We start from the raw sequence: 21,155 nt of genomic DNA, 5'->3' as shown, positions 1-21,155 counted from the left end.
TAACATCTCTGCTGCCAAAAAGCCATTTAAATTTACTACATTGCAGCTACTGATAAATATCACTTCTGTGAAGATCTAATACTAAATAAGGACTAGATTTGGAGATAATGCTTACACGCAGCTGTGTCAAACCGATCCAGATTTTACTCAGTGAAACACCTGGATCCTATTTGTTACCCACTTTTCTCCTTTGTGATATGAGTTTAAGAAAAATACACTATAGTACCATCCGCCACCCACCACAAGCGGGAGCAGGTAAACAATGTAAAGAAATAAAGCTAGAAGTGGGAAGGATGACAAGAAAGATATTGGGAGGAGGAAGAGAGAAGAGGATGGTTACTGTTCAACAATTTCGGAAGCTCTCACTCTGGGCAACTTCCATGCAGATCTGACAGGCACACAATGGTGCCATGAAACTGCCTCCAGCAAAGGAATACATTTTCCAGAACATCACAGCAACTGCATTGGCATCAATTCTGCTTGCAATCCATGTCCAAACAAAAAAGTTCTCAGTGGTCCTATTTCAGCATATCTTAAGGACTAATTAAATCCTCATTATGATCTTCTAATTATTCCAGTACTCTGGGATTTCACTGAGCAAGTCCCTGATGGTGCATTAGATGAAAAGGGTTAAATAACCTGTGTTGATTCTGAGACTCCAGATCTATTTCAAGACCTTTAGCATATCATCAGCATTATCATGAATATTTAACTATACACCGCTGTGAAAATTATAAGGGGAAAACAATTAAAGATTTTTTATAAATTAATTCTGACCCATATTCATTTGCCCTAATAAATAAGGCTTCTTTAAGTATCCCCATTATGACAGCATATGCTAAAGTAGGAGTATGTGGTCATTTACTGTTTCCATTAAATTCAGTGGTTCTGAGAAGTTCCCAATTTACTATTTTAATATAAATAAGACTGAAACTTGGCATGCAATTTTTGAACCCAGATAAGCATTTAAAAATATAATTTACTTAAATAGGAGAAGATGAGTTTTGTGGGCTTTTTTAGGATACAGGAAAGAACTTTTCATTTGTTCCGACGTAAAAAAAGTCAAATTTCGACCTTGTTGTAAAATATACTTTTGTATTTGTAAAACAAATGAATAAAATGATCAGGCTACTATAATAAGGGAAGGAGTATAATCTAGTGTTTAGGTCAGGGAATAATTAGGACTTTTAGATTCTATTCCCAGTTCTGCCATTAATTCATGTTGTGACCTTGAACATGTCACCAAGAAACAGATTGTTGGAGGTACTTAGATGCCTAGCTAACTTCCATTGATTTCAAAGGGCATTAGGAGCATAAATAACTTTAAAAATCTATCCCTTAGGCCATATTTTCAAGAAAGTGTCTATTAATTTTGGATATGTCAGTTTTTGTGTATCCAATCCGAGACACCTAAGGCGTGATTTTCATAGGTGCTGCACATCCACAATACCTACTGACTTCTACTGAAATACTGGATGCTCAGTACCTCTCAAAGTAAAGCACCTAAAAATTGAGGACCCCAGAATTAGTGGATACTTCTGAAAATTTTAACTTTAACCTCCAAGTACCTCAATTTACCTGTTTATAAAAGCAGGTTCAATATTACCTACTTCACCACCATATGGAGGCATTGTGAGGCTTAAGTAATTAATGGTTGTAAAATACTTTGAATTCATTGTATGGAAGCAGAGAAAATGACACCAGTGTACAATCTGGAGTAACCACTAAAATCAGTGATATGACTGAGGACTGAAATGCCCCATCAAGCTAATATATATATATATATATATATATATATATATATATATATATATAAAATTAAATAAACTTTGCTTCAAAAAGATATGAAGCAACCACTTTTGTATAATTTCTTGTGACACCATTTATATAAAACAACTTATTTTGATAAAATCCATAGAGGTTCCATTGACTGTGTATCAAATCTAAATAACCGAAAGACACAAAATATGAACGGAAGTGAGCAGCATGAACCAAATGATTCCACTGATACTGTACCAGGCCAAACCAATTATGGACCAGATAGGATATGAAAGATGTTCAAAATCATTTCCAAAAATAGATAACTTTTTACATTACTGCTAAAAAAAGTAAGAAATAAACGACATCAAAAGTAATTTGAAGGTCTTGGCAAATCGAAAACCCATAGAAATTCCTACTACTGTGCACATGAACAGAGATTACACACACACACACACGGTACATAGAAAAAAACCTGGTTCCTTGATACTGCACTTCTACAGTATGGGATGCAAAGCCTTAGGCTGGAAAACATGAACAATCCCAGCTGGGTGCTGAGTAACCACGGAAAGAAGGATAAAATACTATCAAACACTTTCAAAATAAAATAGCTAACTGTAAACATAATGGTTCAGTGTGGGGCTTTAGGATTCAGAAGTGCTGTAGCTCAAATCTGACTCTGTCAATCAAGCTGCAGTGTATCTGACTAATAATATTTTTTTCAAGTGTTGAGCGTATGGGATTTCATTCAATAAGCCATTAGAAGCCTTTTGTTCATTCAATCATTTATCTAAACAAGGAAAGAAAAGTGATGTGATGTGCTAGAAGGAACAAAAACACCTTACCCTAAATTGGAGGGTCACTCAGTGTTTTTTGCTGGAAATCATTCATATCAGTGAGCCAAGTGTTTAAATTACTGTAACAGATGCCTGTGGATCAGGTGTCTTCAGGGCAACGATTTTCTGCTCAGTTTTTAATCAGTAATTGACAAGCACCTTCCCTTTGAGCCCCACCTTTCCCCCTCCTTTCCCTCTCCAAGTCAGTGGAAATCAGTTCAAGCAAGCAAAGGAATCAACTAATGTAACAGCCTTTTTAAAAGGTGAAGTTTTCCATTTCAAAGGAGCCTCTAATCAATGATAGGGCACAAAAGGGAATGTACGCATGTTTATGTGTGTACTGCATAGCCTTTACAGAAGCTTTGGGGATCATGTTTTGCAAAATCAATATAACCTAGCTGGTTAAAAATTTCATATCTGCCGCATGAAACAAACGGACATTTTATACAAGCTGGGTCACATGGATTGTGTGTAGCATGCTAGAAGCATCAATTTATAATCAAACAGAAACAAAGCATGTTGCACATAACACAATGCAAAAGTTATTAAAATACAAATCCCAAAATTACAGCTTAAAATATGTTCTTTTAAAATATACCACTAGGTTCAGCTTCCATCTGTGAAGAGCCTTTTGTGTGTCAGCAGTAGGAAGAAACCTAGGTCAACTCAACCTTGTTTATACATTCTGGTTTCCCCACTGATGTTTTCCAGTTTGGCTTTTTAATTTTGGCAGCTGTCTTCTCCCTTGTTTCAATTTTGAACCACCCCATGCCACCCCTCCCCGGAAACTTCAACCACAGAGTATCACCTAATTCTCCTCTAGAAAGGTGATCAAGAGATTGACTCACATAACAAAGTTAGGTTTCAGAGTAACAGCCGTGTTAGTCTGTATTCGCAAAAAGAAAAGGAGTACTTGTGGCACCTTAGAGACTAACCAATTTATTAGAGCATAAGCTTTCGTGAGCTACAGCTCACTTCCTCAGATGCATATCGTGGAAACTGCTATCACCAGCAGGAGAGTGAATTTGTGTGGGGGGGTGGAGGGTGAGAAAACCTGGATTTGTGCTGGAAATGGCCCACCTGATGATCACTTTAGATAAGCTATTACCAGCAGGACAGTGGGGTGGGAGGAGGTATTGTTTCATATTCTCTGTGTATATATAAAGCCTGCTGCAGTTTCCACGATATGCATCTGAGGAAGTGAGCTGTAGCTCACGAAAGCTTATGCTCTAATAAATTGGTTAGTCTCTAAGGTGCCACAAGTACTCCTTTTCTTATAACAAAGTTAGAGCATCCCACTCACCCTTAGCATCATTAACCCATACTCTGAAGCCTAACAGTATATCATAAGATCGGCCATACTGGGTCAGACCAAAAGTCCATCTAGCCCAGTGTCCTGTCTTCTGACAGAGGCCAATGCCAGGTGCTCGAGAGGAAATGAACAGAACAGGTAATCATGCCCATTCCCAGCTTCTGGCAAACAGAATGTATTCACACTGCAAAGATACATTTTCTTGGGCAGTGCCACATGCTATGCTGAGACACAATCATCCAAGAAACGCACATATCATTTGAGATGCTTGGGCCTCTGAAGCCCCTCCCTGATGCAATCCCACTGTTTTATGACAATCCATCAGATGAAATATACTGCATTAGTACTGGCTAGTGAAACTGTTCTTTCTCCACCATATGGATCACTCTCAACAATTTTTATGGTGGAACTGAGGCCCTTTGCTAGCAATGGATTGTCTTTAAAGGTGACCTGTAAAGCAAACACGACAACTGAGTTAAGCCCAGAATTATATAGTAAATGTTCTCTGCTAATCAGCACCCCAGGAAGGAGGCACACTTCAATACAGAAAAACTTTTCAACTAACCCTTTCCTCCTCTTTCTGAAATCCAATTAGTACTTCCTGGACGAGATCCCAGAATGCATCATTCTGTCCTCACTTATACCAGGGGTTGCACTAGCTGCAAACAGACTTCTAGAAGTATTTGCAGATTTGGGATATCTTCAGTATCAAGACTATTGTAGTGGTGGCGTTTAACACAATTCTGTGGTTATCTCAGTTGGCAAGTTGGTTTTATAAAATTGTTGCTAGCACATTTCAACCGTAGTGTGGACAGCACCTCTGGTTCCATAGTTATTTTGTTATAATCACTTCATGAAACTGTGATATACTATTATCCTGGGGTGGCGGGGTTATAATACAGTTGTAATGAGAAAAAACCCCGTCCACATTGGTGAGTGAACCTGTGCTAGCCAGCAACAGCCCTGCTTGAATGGGATTGTTGCTAGCCAACTTTCCACTACATTGTGAATAGGATCCATCACTTTTTGCAGGTAAGGGGTGGACGGTTTGGGGTCTTGAACCACTCAACCCTACCAGCTTGTTTCCCCCTCCTCCTTTTCTTTCTAGAGTTAGGCTGTAGACCAGCTACGGCCTACATCCAAAGACTAGGGACACATCAGAGTTTTGCTAAAGTGAGAAAACTGTGGTGTACAAAGCAGATATATTTCTATTTTACAGAGACCAAATTCCAATTTAGATACTTATAATTAAAGTTTAATAAGTTTGTGAAGGCTAGGACTGTAACAGGGTTTAAAAGAGACCTAGATAAATTCATGGAGGTTAAGTCCATTAATGGCTATTAGCCAGGATAGGTAAGGAATGGTGTCCCTAGTCTCTGTTTATCAGAGGACGGAGGTGGATGGCAAAAGAGAGAAATTTATTTTATTTGGATTCTGAAGAACATTAAAACTTTGCAGAAGAATCCTTTGACAATTACCTCTATTTACAGTATTTTGAAAAAGGCTTGCATCCAACTGAGTTTTGGTAAATCCCCCTATTCACTTACTTTTCCCACAAGAGAATGAAGAACCCCACACAGTCTATTTAAATGAAGATTGTCATTATTCTACAGAGAGAAACAATCTTGGAGAAATTCCACCATGCTGATGAACTCCTGAGAACAAAAGGTATATCTGGCGTAAACTAAAAAATAAATAAATAAATAAGTCTAACAAACCTCGATCTTGTGGCATTGGTGACTGGCTCAAGGCAGGATGGGAGCTGGATTCTGATTGGCTACCAGGAGGCTGAGGTGGCATTTGACTACCTGCAACACACAGAGAGAAAATTTAAAAAATAGACTTTCTATTAATAGTGCAATATGCAAAACTAAAACCTGTTACATTTTTTTAGACCACTATCAAAGAAAGTACTAATTGTATACATTAAAGACACAGCTCAGCAGCTCTAGCGTTTTTCACAGCTTTTTTTTTGGTAACCCAAAGAGGAAGTATGCATAAACATATTTAGCAACAGGCATGCCGAAATGTTCAATTTTGTATTGAGCGAGTTCCCAGCCTCACTGACATGATCCAATTTACAGCTATAAATCTCCTGACACTTATTTCTGTTAGAGAATTTAACAAAATCCAAGTCTGCTGAACAATAGGGCTCACCCTGCCGAGTTTAAACTGGCCTCCAGCCAGGCAGACATGGACTGCTGCCAACAATATAACCAATGAAAAATCCAGTCAATACAGAAAAGACTAATAACAAGAGTTTAAAAAAGTATTTCAATGAATTGGTGGTCTTAATATATATGAATGTCCAAGTTTACTGCAGAAATAAAAAATGAAAGTATGCACATGCTGTGAAAGTGTGGTGTATGTGAGATCAGATAGCGATGGGGTATATTATTATTCAAAGGAAAGGCAAACATTTACTCTTATTAAACAAATAGCATGGTATCTTTCATATACACAAAGAGCAGACATGACCCAATTTTAAGTTCATGTTAAAAAACAACAACATCCTCACAACCAGTAAACTGCATCAATCACCGTTTATCGATCCTGCAAGGTTAAAGAGCACCGACAGCACTGTCAAAATGTTCACCTCTTATTCAAGGTGACCAGACTTTCAAACCCATGAGGCTTAGAGCACTAGAGCTTTCCTCCTTTGACACTATTACACAGCAAAGCAGGGACTTATTGTCATGGGTGGCGGGTATAATAGGCCAGGGGAGGTTAAACCTCCTCTGGTGCAGCCACCACCAACCCAGTGCTGCACGCCTGGGCCATGGTGGCCCCACCTGCACTCTGCCTCTTCCCCTCCCCGCTCTGCCTCTTCCCCTCCCCGCTCTGCCTCTTCCCCTCCCCTTCCCCAAGGCCCCTGTCGCCTGCTGCTGCTTGGTGAGTCCCTCCTCTCCTCCAGTCCACTCCCCCTCTCTGGAGGTCCCTGCAGCTCGCAGCATCCCTCCTCACCCCCACGCCTCTGCAAGGGAGGGTGGAGGAGAGGAGAGACATGGGGAGCAGCGGGTGGGGAGGGGGGCTCGCCGGGGAGGGGGTGGAGGAGAGGAGGCACACTGTGTGCGGTGAGGACCTTGCGGGAGAGCAGGGGAAGGAGAGGAGGGATGTGCTGTGTGGTGGTGCCAAGCGGAAAGGGGGCGGAGTGAGGAGGGGATGGGGTCTGGGCCAGAGCAGGGGTGGAGTGTGGGTGGGGCCGCAGGTCGAAGAGATGGGACAGGCAGCTAGCCTCCCCCAAGGAAGCTTCGCCCTCTGCTTATTCTACTGATGAATAACACTAGTGAGTCACTTCCCTGGGATGCATCTCAACCCTCAACATAGTGCTAAGCGTGTAGGATCAAGCACCAACTCTTGTGCTGCTGTAAAATGGTGGCAGTTTCACACCAAGCAATCAAATTGCCACAGCCTAAGGAGAAAGGAGAGCAAGTCTCTGGTGTGTCTCGGGACTTTTATTCATCACTGATTTTGAGATGTGGCTGCTCTTGACAGCCAAAGCAGCTGGAGGACCAGCTCAGATTAGGCAATAAAAATATATTTTAGGGGGTCAGACACTGCAGTGACGAGTGTGGAATAAACAGTAGCAGAGAGATTTAAACTTCTCATCAAAATCAACAGATTATTTTCAGACTGATTTCCTTTTTAAAAAAATAGCAAGAATAAAGAACATGTTAAATAGATTTGTGCATACAGAATGCCATTTTCTCTTGCTTAGCTACAACCCATTTTTACTGGTTGAGGGGAAAATCCTGGGGTTATTTCCGTAGCCATAAGGATTTGTCCCAAAGAGTATTAGTAAGGGTTGCTCTTTCTGTAGAACTATGAACTATCTAAATGTTATGGGCAAACCACAGAAGTCAAGTGAAGTACTATGTTTTCTTTCTCCTCCATCTGCACTGTGTCAGAGAAACTAGCCACTATTACAACAGCTGATTTTAAAAGATACATTAGATTTATATGCAATACAAAGAAACAAACTATAATTTTTAAAGTAAAATATAAAAGTTGCCTAGCTATTTGAATGGAAAGTATTTGCACTAAAACTCATAGTATGCAGTACTATGATGGGATATGACAACTGCCTCATTTCTTCACTTCACAACAGTATGCAAATGAAAGTCTAGAGGCAGAGTTCTTTCTCCAAAAGACCAAACATGGCACTACTATGAAATATTCAGTGCCTGGGGCCTTGGATCCACAGCCCATTTAGGATCTCTAAAGCATATGAGAACAAAATACTGACTTATTTTTTTATGTCACTCAGGAAAGGACTGTAGCAAGACAGTAAGTGCCTAGATTATAATGAACACTTCTGCATGACAGAAAGGATTCAGTGACTCAGGACTGTAAATAAACAGTAATTCCATGTTAACACAGGGCACTACTACTTATACTGTGTATGCCTGAGGCACTGCTATCAGACAGAATATTTCAAGTAAACCTAAAACATGTTTTATCAAAACCATCTATGACTTTATAAGTTACTAAAAGAGCCAGGGGTACTGCTGGTTGCATTGTACAGCCCCAAGATGAGAATTCCTTTAGGGTCAGGGATAGAAATTCCTTTGGGAGCTGTTAAAAATCAAATAGAAGATCTATGCTGTGTAGTTTATTTTGCATCCAGTTACGATGAGCTGGTAAAATCTTTCTAACTCTCTAATTTTTAACACTGATAATAACGTCAATTGTCAAGCAAGAATCGTACCCTGCATATACGCTCATGCAAGCACAGCACTGGCGAAATCAAACTTTAGAACCGAGCGTATGTAAATTAGGCACTACAGAAATCAGTTTCATCTGCATCCTCTAGAAATGTGAAGTCAGGAGTTTCTCAAATAAAATGATGGGCACCTGTAACCATTTGCATAAGTATTTATTTATTTACAAAGGGGGTACTTTGGAAATCTCCCCCTTATTTAATAAAAGCTTTCTAACAAAATCTGGCTACGTCACAAGAGAAAATTATTTCTATAAACAACAAGCAGTTCAACACTGCGAGCCTTGAAGAAAGATTAGCTCAGCTGGTGCTGCTGTAGATTATTCACATGTTGAAAATCAAAAGACTACAAAATGCTACAATCGCCATTTAACCCTTAAAAGTGACCCACGAGGGAAAAAGAGTTTCTTTCGAATATATAAAGATGACCTGCAAGGTTGTTTGTTTCTTTAAAAAGGTTTATCCTTTTTCTTTCTTTCATCATTGTTTTTATTACTATTTGTGTATTGGTGGCACCTAGGAGCCCCAGTTGTGGAGTGGGATCCCATTGTGCTAGGGGCTGTACAAACACAGAACAAAAAAGATGGCCCCTGCTGCAAAGAGTTTACAATCTAATACCCTAGGAAGTAAAGTGTAATTAATTGAGAACTGATTTGTATTAAAATCGGTTAAAACTCTGGGCTTTACTGTTTATTTCATATCCATTTAACTAAAACACTATGGAGAAAAATTTCATTGGCCTGATTGTGCAATGTCCAATGGGTAAGCAAATGCTGCACTTAATGGGGCTCTGTGCAGTCACAGCAGGTCTACCTGTGTGGACTGTGTGTTGAAGAAGCGGGCCTTTGTTATGAATTCAAGTCCCGCCAAATCTTCAATGTGAAGCTTATAAAATTCCTACTATGCATTTTTGAGATGCCAAAAAGTTTTTCAGCACAGCTAGGGAAGACCAGACATTCCAGATATTTCTAAGGTAAAAAACAATCAAAAGAAAGACGTAACTGTTATTAAAATAACCTACCAACCGAGCCACCCTTTCTGGCCTTCAGACAATATGTCAAAAAGAAGCAAGAATGGGCACAAACCTTCCCTCCCCACTCCCCTGTTAGAAGCAACAGTACTTTTAAGTCTGTATTAACTGATTTTTTTATTTAAATTTGGAAAGAAAACTGAAAAGAATGCAAACAAGTGTTTTCGTACATTACTGTAGTTATTTGAAAGAAAAAGAACATTTTTTTTCACTGACAAACTATTTTGACCCAGTGCAATACAAATGGAACTTTTAAACAGAGCTGACCTTTTCCCATGATTTTGTCTAGCGCTGTTGCTACACTGATGAGATATTCCATCTGCCAGAATTTATGCAGGATAAACACTACTGTGTATGTTGTACAGCATTTTTATTATGCAAAATCACAGCAAATAGAGTAATGTGTGTTAAAATACTTGGCAATGACATACCATTCCATTTCCGTAGATTTCGTACAGTCAGACTGTCACATGTAAATCTTGGTAGCTGGAGTGCCATTCAAATCAGCAGCACTGTGTACTTGCCATACTACTGTATATTATACTTGGTGTGGAATGCAGTGCCTATAAAAATCTTTATGAAACTACTGGTGCATACACAATAGAAGCTTTTAAAATTTAGATAACAATCTTTTCAACTTTGTTGTTAAAATACCAAAAGGGGGAGCCCACATTATGTTATAATTGCCTATCAGACTGTAGTATTTTTAAAAATTAACCTTTTATTAGAAAAAATTAGAGAGAGAGAAAGAGGAGAAAGCATTTTAAATGGTTAATAATATAATGACAGACTATGATTTTTCTGCATATAAAAATATGCTAGGTTAAACCCTTAAATATTTTGTATGAAGGTTTGAAACAGAGGCAGGCAGAAAGGGTTAAATTGCATCTTTCAGAGAGCTGGACTGAAGAGAGTTGGGACATACCACTTAAACTGAAAAAGTACTAAAGAGAAGATTGTATCAAGATGGGAGCAGTTAAAACTGCAGTTAACAAAGCAGTGTAAATTCCTTGGAGCCAACATACAGCAAGAAAGAGAAGGCCTTTGAGCCAGAACAGGGAAGAAAGCATTACAGGGAACTAGGACCCAAAACTACCCTCTGCCACACACATTCTGTGAGATTCTGAGTGCCCTGAATGCCCACTGATATAATGGGAATGCAGGAGGCACTCAATGTCTCAAAGGATTGTGCTCTTTGGAACCAATGCAGCAAAGTGTTTAAGTGCTAACTTGTTTAAAAAAAGAAAAGGAGTACTTGTGGCACCTTAGAGACTAACCAATTTATTTGAGCATGAGCCATGTACATTGGTCAAACTGGACAGTCTCTACGTAAAAGAATAAATGGACACAAATCAGATGTCAAGAATTATAACATTCATAAACCAGTCGGAGAACACTTCAATCTCTCTGGTCACGCAATCACAGACATGAAGGTCGCTATCTTAAAACAAAAAAACTTCAAATCCAGACTCCAGCGAGAAACTGCTGAATTGGAATTCATTTGCAAATTGGATACTATTAATTTAGGCTTAAATAGAGACTGGGAGTGGCTAAGTCATTATGCAAGGTAGCCTGTTTCCTCTTGTTTTTTCCTACCCCCCCCCCCAGATGTTCTGGTTTAACTTGGATTTAAACCTGGAGAATGGTCAGTTTAGATGAGCTATTACCAGCAGGAGAGTGAGTTTGTGTGTGTATGGGGGTGGGGGGGATGTGAGAAAACCTTGATCTATGCAGGAAATAGCCCGACTTGATTATGTAAAGAGTTGTCACTTTGGATGGGCTAGCACCAGCAGGAGAGTGAATTTGTGTGGGGGGGTGGAGGGTGAGAAAACCTGGATTTGTGCTGGAAATGGCCCACCTGTTGATCACTTTAGATAAGCTATTACCAGCAGGACAGTGGGGTGGGAGGAGGTATTGTTTCATGATTTCTGTGTGTATATAAAGTCTGCTGCAGTTTCCACGGTAAACATCTGATGAAGTGAGCTGTAGCTCACGAAAGCTCATGCTCAAATAAATTGGTTAGTCTCTAAGGTGCCACAAGTACTCCTTTTCTTTTTGCGAATACAGACTAACACGGCTGTTCCTCTGAAACCTAACTTGTTTAAAGTTGAGCATGTGCTTAAGTGCTTTCCTAAATAGGGCTTCTTTCCTGAACAGGGGCTTTAGTGATGTAATTTTAAATTAGCCCTCAGAGGTAGTGGAAGAGGGGCGCAAATGGACTTGACCTCAGAGAGGAAGATGTATTCTAAGGGCCTGATTGTGCAAGAAAGGAAGCCTTGACATGTGGTTTGTACTCACTCTCCCTCTGTGTCCAGATCCCACACTCACCCAAAAAGAAGGGTTATTTTCTCCCTTTACCTATTCTAGGTAACTAAGCTTCCTGCCGTATTAACAAAACTTATAAACTATTTTTCATTAATACACTTTCTGTAAAATCCATTTTTAGTTTATATGTGTCCCAGGTTCTCTTATCGTGTACATAATGTAAAAAAATGGTTATTCATAATCTTCAGTGACTGAATTGCTTAAGAGAAGTCACTTGGCACATTTGGAAGGCAAGTTGTTACAATGTGCCCAGGCTGGATTTGTTTGCTCCTCATTAGCTGGAGCAAACAGCAGAGTGCTTTAACTGCAGCCCATTGTGCCAAAGTGGTTCCCTTGTTTTACGTTTACAAGCAGCCAGAGAATTTGAATTGTCTTGCACACTCAGATGATAAAGATTTCTAGCAGTATCATAAGGATGAGCGTACAAAAGACATGGTATTGTGGTCAACAAGGGAGGAATCTATGACTAGCATATATAACAACCCTCTTTTCTATAAACAAAACCAAAACCAAATAAAAATAACTATTAAGAAAATCTGAATCTTGATTAAGAACTCTCCCCACATTTAGAGGTGAAAAAGGGGCGTACACGGGAGGAGGGGGGCAAGCAGGGGCATGGACCTCCAGTACACAGCAGGGGCACAGAACGTCTCCAGCTCTGTGGTGGCGGGGCAGAGCAAGTTGCCCTAGGGTAGGGAGGAGGCAGGGTGAGCTGCCCTGGGGCCATGTGCGGGGAGAGCAAGCTCCTCTGGCCCCGGGGCTGCGGAGGAGATAGCGAGCCCCGGGGCCCCTCCAAAAGCCTCAATTTTTTATTCCTGCACACGACCCCAGGGTGAAAAAAATCACATATTTTACCCCTTAAAATGCATTTTTATAATTGAAATATTAGCTATAGTTACAGCCGTGCTGCTGTGAAGACACTGCTATATTATCATTTTTCTACTTTCCACATCTCAGTTCTTTGCTCCTGCTGCCAGTTCTCATTCTGTCTGACTAGAATAAAGCCGGGGCCCTCACACCTCTTGACATTGTAACTGCAGGCTAACTAGAATTCTGAGGGCCAGGTTGACATCTGACTAATCTGTGCTGGTATAGCAATGCAAAGTAGCCGTAAACTCAGTTTACCCAGCTGTTTAAGCCAGGTTTATAGCTATTTTGAGTTACAAGAGCAATGCAAAGCAGACACAGGATATCAGTGGATCTGGCCCTGAATCTCCCACATTAGCCCTTTAAATACTGTATCAAAGCCACAGGTTTCTCTAATGTATATTAACTCTCACAAATCACGTAAAAACAACAACTAGTAAGAATTATTTTACTGTTCATAACAATGTCTAGTTCTTAAATTGTAAGAGTTTCAAGGCAGAACTGTGTCTTTTTTTCATGTTTTCACAGCGCCCAGAATAATGGAGCCCTGATCCTGATTGGAACCTCTGAGTGCTACCATAATATAAACACTACATTATATTACAAAAAACAAAGCAAAAACAAACAAACAAAACCAAACTGAACCACAAACCAATCAACCAAAACCACTTCTGTGTTAAAGATCGCTCCTTAGGTTGAGAAGTCAAGCACTCAAAAGCCAGGAAATATCAGAATTAAAACTGCCTGTGTAACCTTAATTCTGCCCCCCTCTCTTATGCACAAGTATTATGATACAGTCTCTAATTCATGAGCATATGCTGTTTGTCCCACAGAACCCCTTGTCTCATTCAGTGCACAGAATGGGTGGTGCTCAATGAATGAGGGAGCTATTCAACATTTCTTTTTATCCTCCACCACTCAGTGTGTTGCCCCAAATTCTAATTTACTGCACACCCTGCAAACGCTGCCCTGCCTATGGAATTATTAAATACCACACGGATTTTTCTGCAGTGCTCATCACTGTAGTGTGTGGCTGAAACTTGGGTCTGCCATATTGGAGATGCAGATTTGAAAAGGGCAAAGAATTATTAGCACTTCTTAGTAGAAACAGGGAGTCTAAGCACGCACAGACTCCTAAGCAGGCATGCCAGTGCAGGGGATGTTCCCTTAGGCAGAGCGGACGTCCCTGGGGTAAAGCGGCAGCAGAAGGATCCATTTTGTCTGTGTCCCATCTAGAAGTCCTGCTCTGGGTATAGATTGCTGAAGTGAGACACCACTGCAATGCACGATTCAGGGAATTTGAGAGTTTTTGGCAACAACCCCTAAGCAAGCTGAGCTGTGTGAAATACAGATAGCCAATGGCAACTTTCAACAGCTCACAACTCGGCCAAATCTGAATGGATTTTCATGAGGCCACCAAAAAGCATCTTTCTGCCCAAGGATTATCCTACTGCCAAATTTCAAAGTCCTGTTGCAAACCATGGGGGTACCAGAGCAATTCAAAAGAAGGTCGCAAGGTTTTTTTTATAACAGAAAATATTAAAGTTAACCTAAACCTAGGAATCATTGTCTATCCCCCATAACACCTACTTGAGATTTGTAATTGAGATACAGAGAAGTTTCATTTTAGGGGTCTATTTCCTTCCACTTTCATCTTTGCTCATTTAATGCACAATCTCCATTAAACTGGGGAGCTACCACAGCGTGCAATATTTCTGCTGGAGGCCAGTCCAGAATCATACAGCTCAGGAGAGCAACTAGTTAAGTCTTTTCTAATCCTTGCACTCAGAGATGGTGGCTGGGGGACGGAGGAGCAGGAACTGAATTGAGCAGGGAAGCTCATATTTCTCTCACCAGACCCAAATTAATAAAAACAAAACCTGATTTCTTCTTTTCTTATTCTTCCTCCTCCCCAATGTTTTGCCTCTTTCGAACGTCTTTATTTTTTGTGTTGTATGAGAAGCTTAATATTTGGCTGCCTTCTGAAGAAATGTGCACAGTGACAGATGAAAGACTGTATTCATCGTATAATTCAGAATGGGGGGGGGGAGTTGACTGCTGTGCATTTAAGATTCTAACAACCTTGCAATTTTGTACAGTCGTTTCCCCCTATCTGTTCTTTTGAAGAAATCTGCTTTTATTCTGGTAATAACTAACCACAGTTGCAGCAGCATGGATCCGATTAGCCGTTCTTAGGGTACAAAGGGAAGGGGGGAAAAGAAAGGCTGTGAACAGGGCTGCCAATTTGTCCACCTAGGTCCCCAGGAGAAAGATTAGATGAGGCGCTTGCTCCCTTTTTTCCACTCAAGCACTGCTCCACACTAGACAGGCCTTTTCAAAGCCAAGCCACTGACTTTTTTCAAAAGCTCTCATTGGAGCCTCCCCAGCAAAAACCCCCTTCACAGGTTTTTCTCTCTGTGCCCCAAAAACATCCAACGCAATTGTGCAAGTTTGGGGGTGGGGGCGGAGGGGCACAAAGGGCACAAAGAAACCAGCCTGTCCAACACACTTTATCACACCTCTACAGTGATTTTAAATTATTATTATTGTATTTGCTAAATTATATTTTCCTGAATAACCCACAAGAGAGAAAATAATGCATAATGAACAGGCACTTCACAAGTGATACAGCAAAATACATGTACATATCTGTTTAATGTATGAGTCAAATCCTTACTGCAGTTCTTCCTCTGTCCTGTTCACCTGTGATTTCAGTGAGATTTATGTGAGTCAAAGCAGAGTAAGGGCTAGCCCGGTAGGAATAGTTGATACATTACTTTACACCTTTTTTAACTATGGTAAACTATGTGTTCCAGCTAGTGAAAACAAATGTGTTTTTAATTGCTTTCTATATTTCAATTAACAAAATTTTTAATTTGCAATTCATCCAATTTGTAAGCTTTTAACAATAGTTAGGGAAGTTGTCTTGCCTCCTTATATTACATTCAAATTTTCTATTTTCTAAAATGAAACCTTAAAATACATTAAGAATTTAATTTAGGAAGTTAACGCAAGTTCTAAGGGAAGGCGTGAATTCATAGGACTTGCTTCCCAATAAAAACTGACTATATCACAATTTTAACATAACCAAAGGCATATATTGGTAGTTCACCTATAATCTTTGGAAATTCACAACATCTTCAATGTGAAAATCATGTGGGACACCAAAGATAGGATAAAAAATGTTCTTAGACTCCCCACTACATTTCCTCTTCCAGCACCCGTCTACACTTGGGAATAACTGCAAATCAACAGCTGACAACATATGTTGCTGACCCCTAAGTATAGATGAAGACTATCCAGGACATGTTCTTGTTTACACTTCGGGGACAGCACGGGTGGCCAGCGATAAGTGAAGTGGCATCATTTGCTAAATTTAAGATATTCCCACTGTTCCACAGGCTCTTCCTTCTTCCCTCATTTTTTCTCACCATCTCTCCTTTTTCAAGTTCTGGCAAGCAGGTGGAAATTGGAACAGTGCTGATCTGCAGCATTGAAGCAGTTTACGTGTGTGCTGCTGTTCTGTGCTCTACTCTAACTTTGCAACTTCCACTGCCTGTAATTAATAGATACTTTGTTAGAAAAAAGGTAAGACCAATAATTAATCCCACCCACCCCCATGAGGATGAAGCTGCACAAGTGTTTATCGTGAATAACATGAGCATCTCAACATAGTACACACTTGTGTTCAACAGGAAAAAAGAAAGCCCCCAGGAAGGGAAAAAAAGCAAATCTAGGATATTATATGAGTAAAAGCCTCCAAAGGCAAAGCAGGTTCCAAACAGCATTTTACGAATCTGACTTTCCTTGAGACAGGATCTATCATGCCATATTTAAACTTGCCCAACAATGGAAAACACAAAAGACTAGTGCTAGAGCCTAGTAATGCTTCATGTATTTTTAATCAACTTAAAACTTTCATCATTTTAGTACCCTCTGCAAGGTCACACACAGAACATTCAACCATATGCCTTTAATGTAGTTTGCAAATACGAACTTCTATGTCAGTTTCTGTTTGGAAGGGGACGTATCAACATTAGCAACCCCTGGTTATATCATTTATAAACATACAGATGTGGATTATTAAAGATTAATGCATTTTGGGATTGGTGTCGGCATTCCGTTTGTCTCATGCCGAAACCAATTCTGTTCTTCATTAGTCAACGACAACCCACATCACACTGTTGTGGAAGAGAAATCAAAGGTGCAAATCTGAATTGAGAATAAGTGATGAAACTGATTACCAAGAAACTTAACTGCTGTAATCAATCAACACATCACAATAATTTGAGCTATCTGGGGATGAGGAAATGAACATAAAATCTCACCATCAGAGTGGGTTTATTGTCTATTTAGTTTTTAAAAACCATGTCTGATATCTGAGTTCCATATCTGACTATGGAACAGAACTGTTAACGCTCCACACATATATTGCGAAGCAACAGCTCAGTCCACACACATATTGTTACAAAGAAGAAGAAGATATTTCTTATTTAAAATTCATTTCTCAAAAATACTAGCCATGACTGAAATTGGAGGGGCGAGTGCATAGTGGAAACAATTTCTTTGCTGGACAAATCCCATTTTATTATTTGGCCTAAATTTAACTCACAAGGCTTCCAGGCTTTTGTTCTGATCATAGAATCATAGAATCATAGAATATCAGGGTTGGAAGGGACCCCAGAAGGTCATCTAGTCCAACCCCCTGCTCAAAGCAGGACCAATTCCCAGTTAAATCATCCCAGCCAGGGCTTTGTCAAGCCTGACCTTAAAAACCTCTAAGGAAGGAGATTCTACCACCTCCCTAGGTAACGCATTCCAGTGTTTCACCACCCTCTTAGTGAAAAAGTTTTTCCTAATATCCAATCTAAACCTCCCCCACTGCAACTTGAGACCATTACTCCTCGTTCTGTCATCTGCTACCATTGAGAACAGTCTAGAGCCATCCTCTTTGGAACCCCCTTTCAGGTAGTTGAAAGCAGCTATCAAATCCCCCCTCATTCTTCTCTTCTGCAGGCTAAACAATCCCAGCTCCCTCAGCCTCTCCTCATAACTCATGTGTTCCAGTCCCCTAATCATTTTTGTTGCCCTTCGCTGGACTCTCTCCAATTTATCCACATCCTTCTTGAAGTGTGGGGCCCAAAACTGGACACAGTACTCCAGATGAGGCCTCACCAATGTCGAATAGAGGGGAACGATCACGTCCCTCGATCTGCTCGCTATGCCCCTACTTATACATCCCAAAATGCCATTGGCCTTCTTGGCAACAAGGGCACACTGCTGACTCATATCCAGCTTCTCGTCCACTGTCACCCCTAGGTCCTTTTCTGCAGAACCGCTGCTGAGCCATTCGGTCCCTAGTCTGTAGCTATGCATTGGGTTCTTCCGTCCTAAGTGCAGGACCCTGCACTTATCCTTATTGAACCTCATCAGATTCCTTTTGGCCCAATCTTCCAATTGGTCTAGGTCCTTCTGTATCCTATCCCTCCCCTCCAGCGTATCTACCACTCCTCCCAGTTTAGTATCATCCGCAAATTTGCTGAGAGTGCAATCCACACCATCCTCCAGATCATTTATGAAGATATTGAATAAAACCGGCCCCAGGACCGACCCCTGGGGCACTCCACTTGATACCGGCTGCCAACTAGATATGGAGCCATTGATCACTACCCGTTGAGCCCGACAATTTAGCCAGCTTTCTACCCACCTTATGGTGCATTCATCCAGCCCATACTTCCTTAACTTGCTGACAAGAATACTATGGGAGACCGTGTCAAAAGCTTTGCTAAAGTCAAGAAACAATACATCCACTGCTTTCCCTTCATCCACAGAACCAGTAATCTCATCATAAAAGGCGATTAGATTAGTCAGGCATGACCTTCCCTTGGTGAATCCATGCTGGCTGTTCCTGATCACTTTCCTCTCATGCAAGTGCTTCAGGATTGATTCTTTGAGGACCTGCTCCATGATTTTTCCAGGGACTGAGGTGAGGCTGACTGGCCTGTAGTTCCCAGGATCTTCCTTCTTCCCTTTTTTAAAGATTGGCACTACATTAGCCTTTTTCCAGTCATCCGGGACTTCCCCGGTTCGCCACGAGTTTTCAAAGATAATGGCCAGTGGCTCTGCAATCACAGCCGCCAATTCCTTCAGCACTCTCGGATGCAACTCGTCCGGCCCCATGGACTTGTGCACGTCCAGCTTTTCTAAATAGTCCCTAACCGCCTCTATCTCCACAGAGGGCTGGCCATCTCTTCCGCATTTTGTGATGCCCAGCGCAGCAGTCTGGGAGCTGACCTTGTTAGTGAAAACAGAGGCAAAAAAAGCATTGAGTACATTAGCTTTTTCCACATCCTCTGTCACTAGGTTGCCTCCCTCATTCAGTAAGGGGCCCACACATTCCTTGGCTTTCTTCTTGTTGCCAACATACCTTGCTCCAAGTAAGGACACACAATACCTTCCTGAAGTTGATACTGATGGTAATTACAGAACAACCCCAAACTGGACCATTTCAAGGAGGAGTAGTGATATCCACCCTACATGGAAAGTAGGCACCGACAAACCACTCTACTCCAGAAAACAAAATATACCTTGTAGTAGATTTATGGAAAGCTTTATCAGTGTAATATGTTCAATTGCCAACAACAACAACAACAATTAATTGACAAAGTGAGAGTGGACTGACTTTCCCTGTAAACCCATCAATCATTACTCAATAATGCAAAGCACCAGGGAGAGTAAAGGAAGCCTTTCCATTTGTGACATCCACACCTATCTTTTATTGTGGCAATACATGAAATGGAAGAAAGGAACTAAATGTAGCCACATAAGAACATAAAAATTCAATTTCCCGTAAGGTAAGCACAGGCACTATACGTGTTCCTTGGTGAAGGCATCAGTGGGTTGGAAGCAACACGTAACAATCAAGGAACACAAACAGTAAATGCTAAAATTAGAAGCAAACTGTATTTGCCCTGTGGTCGACCTCAGCATGCAGTGCATAGCCGCAAGACATGACATGAATGATTTTCATATTTTTGGTAGCTTCAGTAGGTATATTTGAACTTTGTATGTGAACCAAAATGCATGTACTAGAAACTTATTCAAAGACTTTAATTGGGTTTCCACACCCTTGTCACCAAAGATTCAGGTGGACTGACACATATGGTATGTTAAGCAACAGAGAAAACTTTAAAAAAGCAGTAAGACTGTTCTAAATAATTATTTTTTCTGGTTAGCTGGTTGTTTCTTCATTTTCAACTTAATTTAGTGATGCTGAAAAGTACCAGACTGACAGTCCTGGAAACTGAAGCTCTCTGTCCTCAACAAAGCACAACATGGGCTGTAGTAGCAGTGTAAGTTTCCCTAATGCTTCTGCCTTGCCACTGTGCCTCAGCTCTGATCTGGAGAGACCACCTCCAGAAATGAGAATAGTTCCTTGACCTCTCTGATAAGACTGCAAGCAAGGAGCCAGTTCTGATAGAGTACCTACAAATTGCCTATTCCTTCTCCCCTTCTCAAAAGAAAGTGGATTGCAGTATAGAAGTTTTAAATATTGTTAAGAATCATTGGAAAAGGGCTTTAAAACTACTGCTATGTGGAACATTCTAATATTTCATTTGTAAGGGAAATCCACAGCCTTGCAAGCATTGTAGGTTTGTAAAACTGCTGAATAGATATTTTGTGCACTGCTGGTGATTAAAAACATGGCTATGTCAATGGCATTTTGTGTTCTGTTTTTTTTCTGGTCTGCTTGCCAATAAACAGCATGCATCTTCCTTGCAACACTTGTTGCAGGAGTTTTGCCTCCGGAGAAGCCAAGAGGGAAATATTGATGGATGTGTTAAAATAATCTTTGTCTAGGCAGGAAGACCATGTCCATTTTAAAGGGAAATTACCCCCGTCTTGTCTTGCAATGGTACTACTAGGCACCTGTAAACTTATTGGAAAAAATGAAGGTTCACAAATTCAGCTCATATGGTACTCATCTCTCTAAAATAATTTTGCTGAAACAACAAATGCTTTAATACACTAGTAACTGTGGGTAGTAAAGCAAGTTATTTTTCCCTCCTAAGTAAGGACCACAGAGTTTGGCTCATTGGGGAAGGAAGTCTGAGATTTTCTGAAGTGTAGTTTAAAAGAAGACATTTCCAATCAACTTGTCTTAGTCCAGTCATGCTTGTAGAAATACTTTATTTCACAGGCCTTACTTTTTAGCCAGACATGAAAGAGACTACCATTCCTGCTCCGATTCTCACTCTGAAACCTCATTTTAGCCTATGATAGACAACCCTTAATCATTTTTTCCTT

General features: G+C 40.5%; 1 protein-coding gene across 16 annotated transcripts in view; it reads right to left on the bottom strand.

The window, feature by feature from the left end:
- ARID1B (AT-rich interaction domain 1B) overlaps positions 1-21,155 on the bottom strand; it is a 405,620-nt gene that overhangs the window by 99,392 nt on the left and 285,073 nt on the right. For all 16 annotated transcript variants that reach the window (XM_078852208.1, XM_073337738.2, XM_073337743.2 and 13 more), the window contains one exon: positions 5,625-5,714. In XM_078852208.1, the coding sequence (XP_078708334.1) occupies positions 5,625-5,714 (90 nt within the window). The remainder of the gene's footprint in view (positions 1-5,624; positions 5,715-21,155) is intronic.

Source organism: Lepidochelys kempii, chromosome 3 (assembly GCF_965140285.1).
Source record: "Lepidochelys kempii isolate rLepKem1 chromosome 3, rLepKem1.hap1, whole genome shotgun sequence".
Classification (NCBI taxonomy): Eukaryota; Metazoa; Chordata; order Testudines; family Cheloniidae; genus Lepidochelys; species Lepidochelys kempii.
The sequence above is the reverse complement of the archived record's forward strand: the minus strand, read 5'-3'. Positions and strand labels throughout refer to the sequence as shown.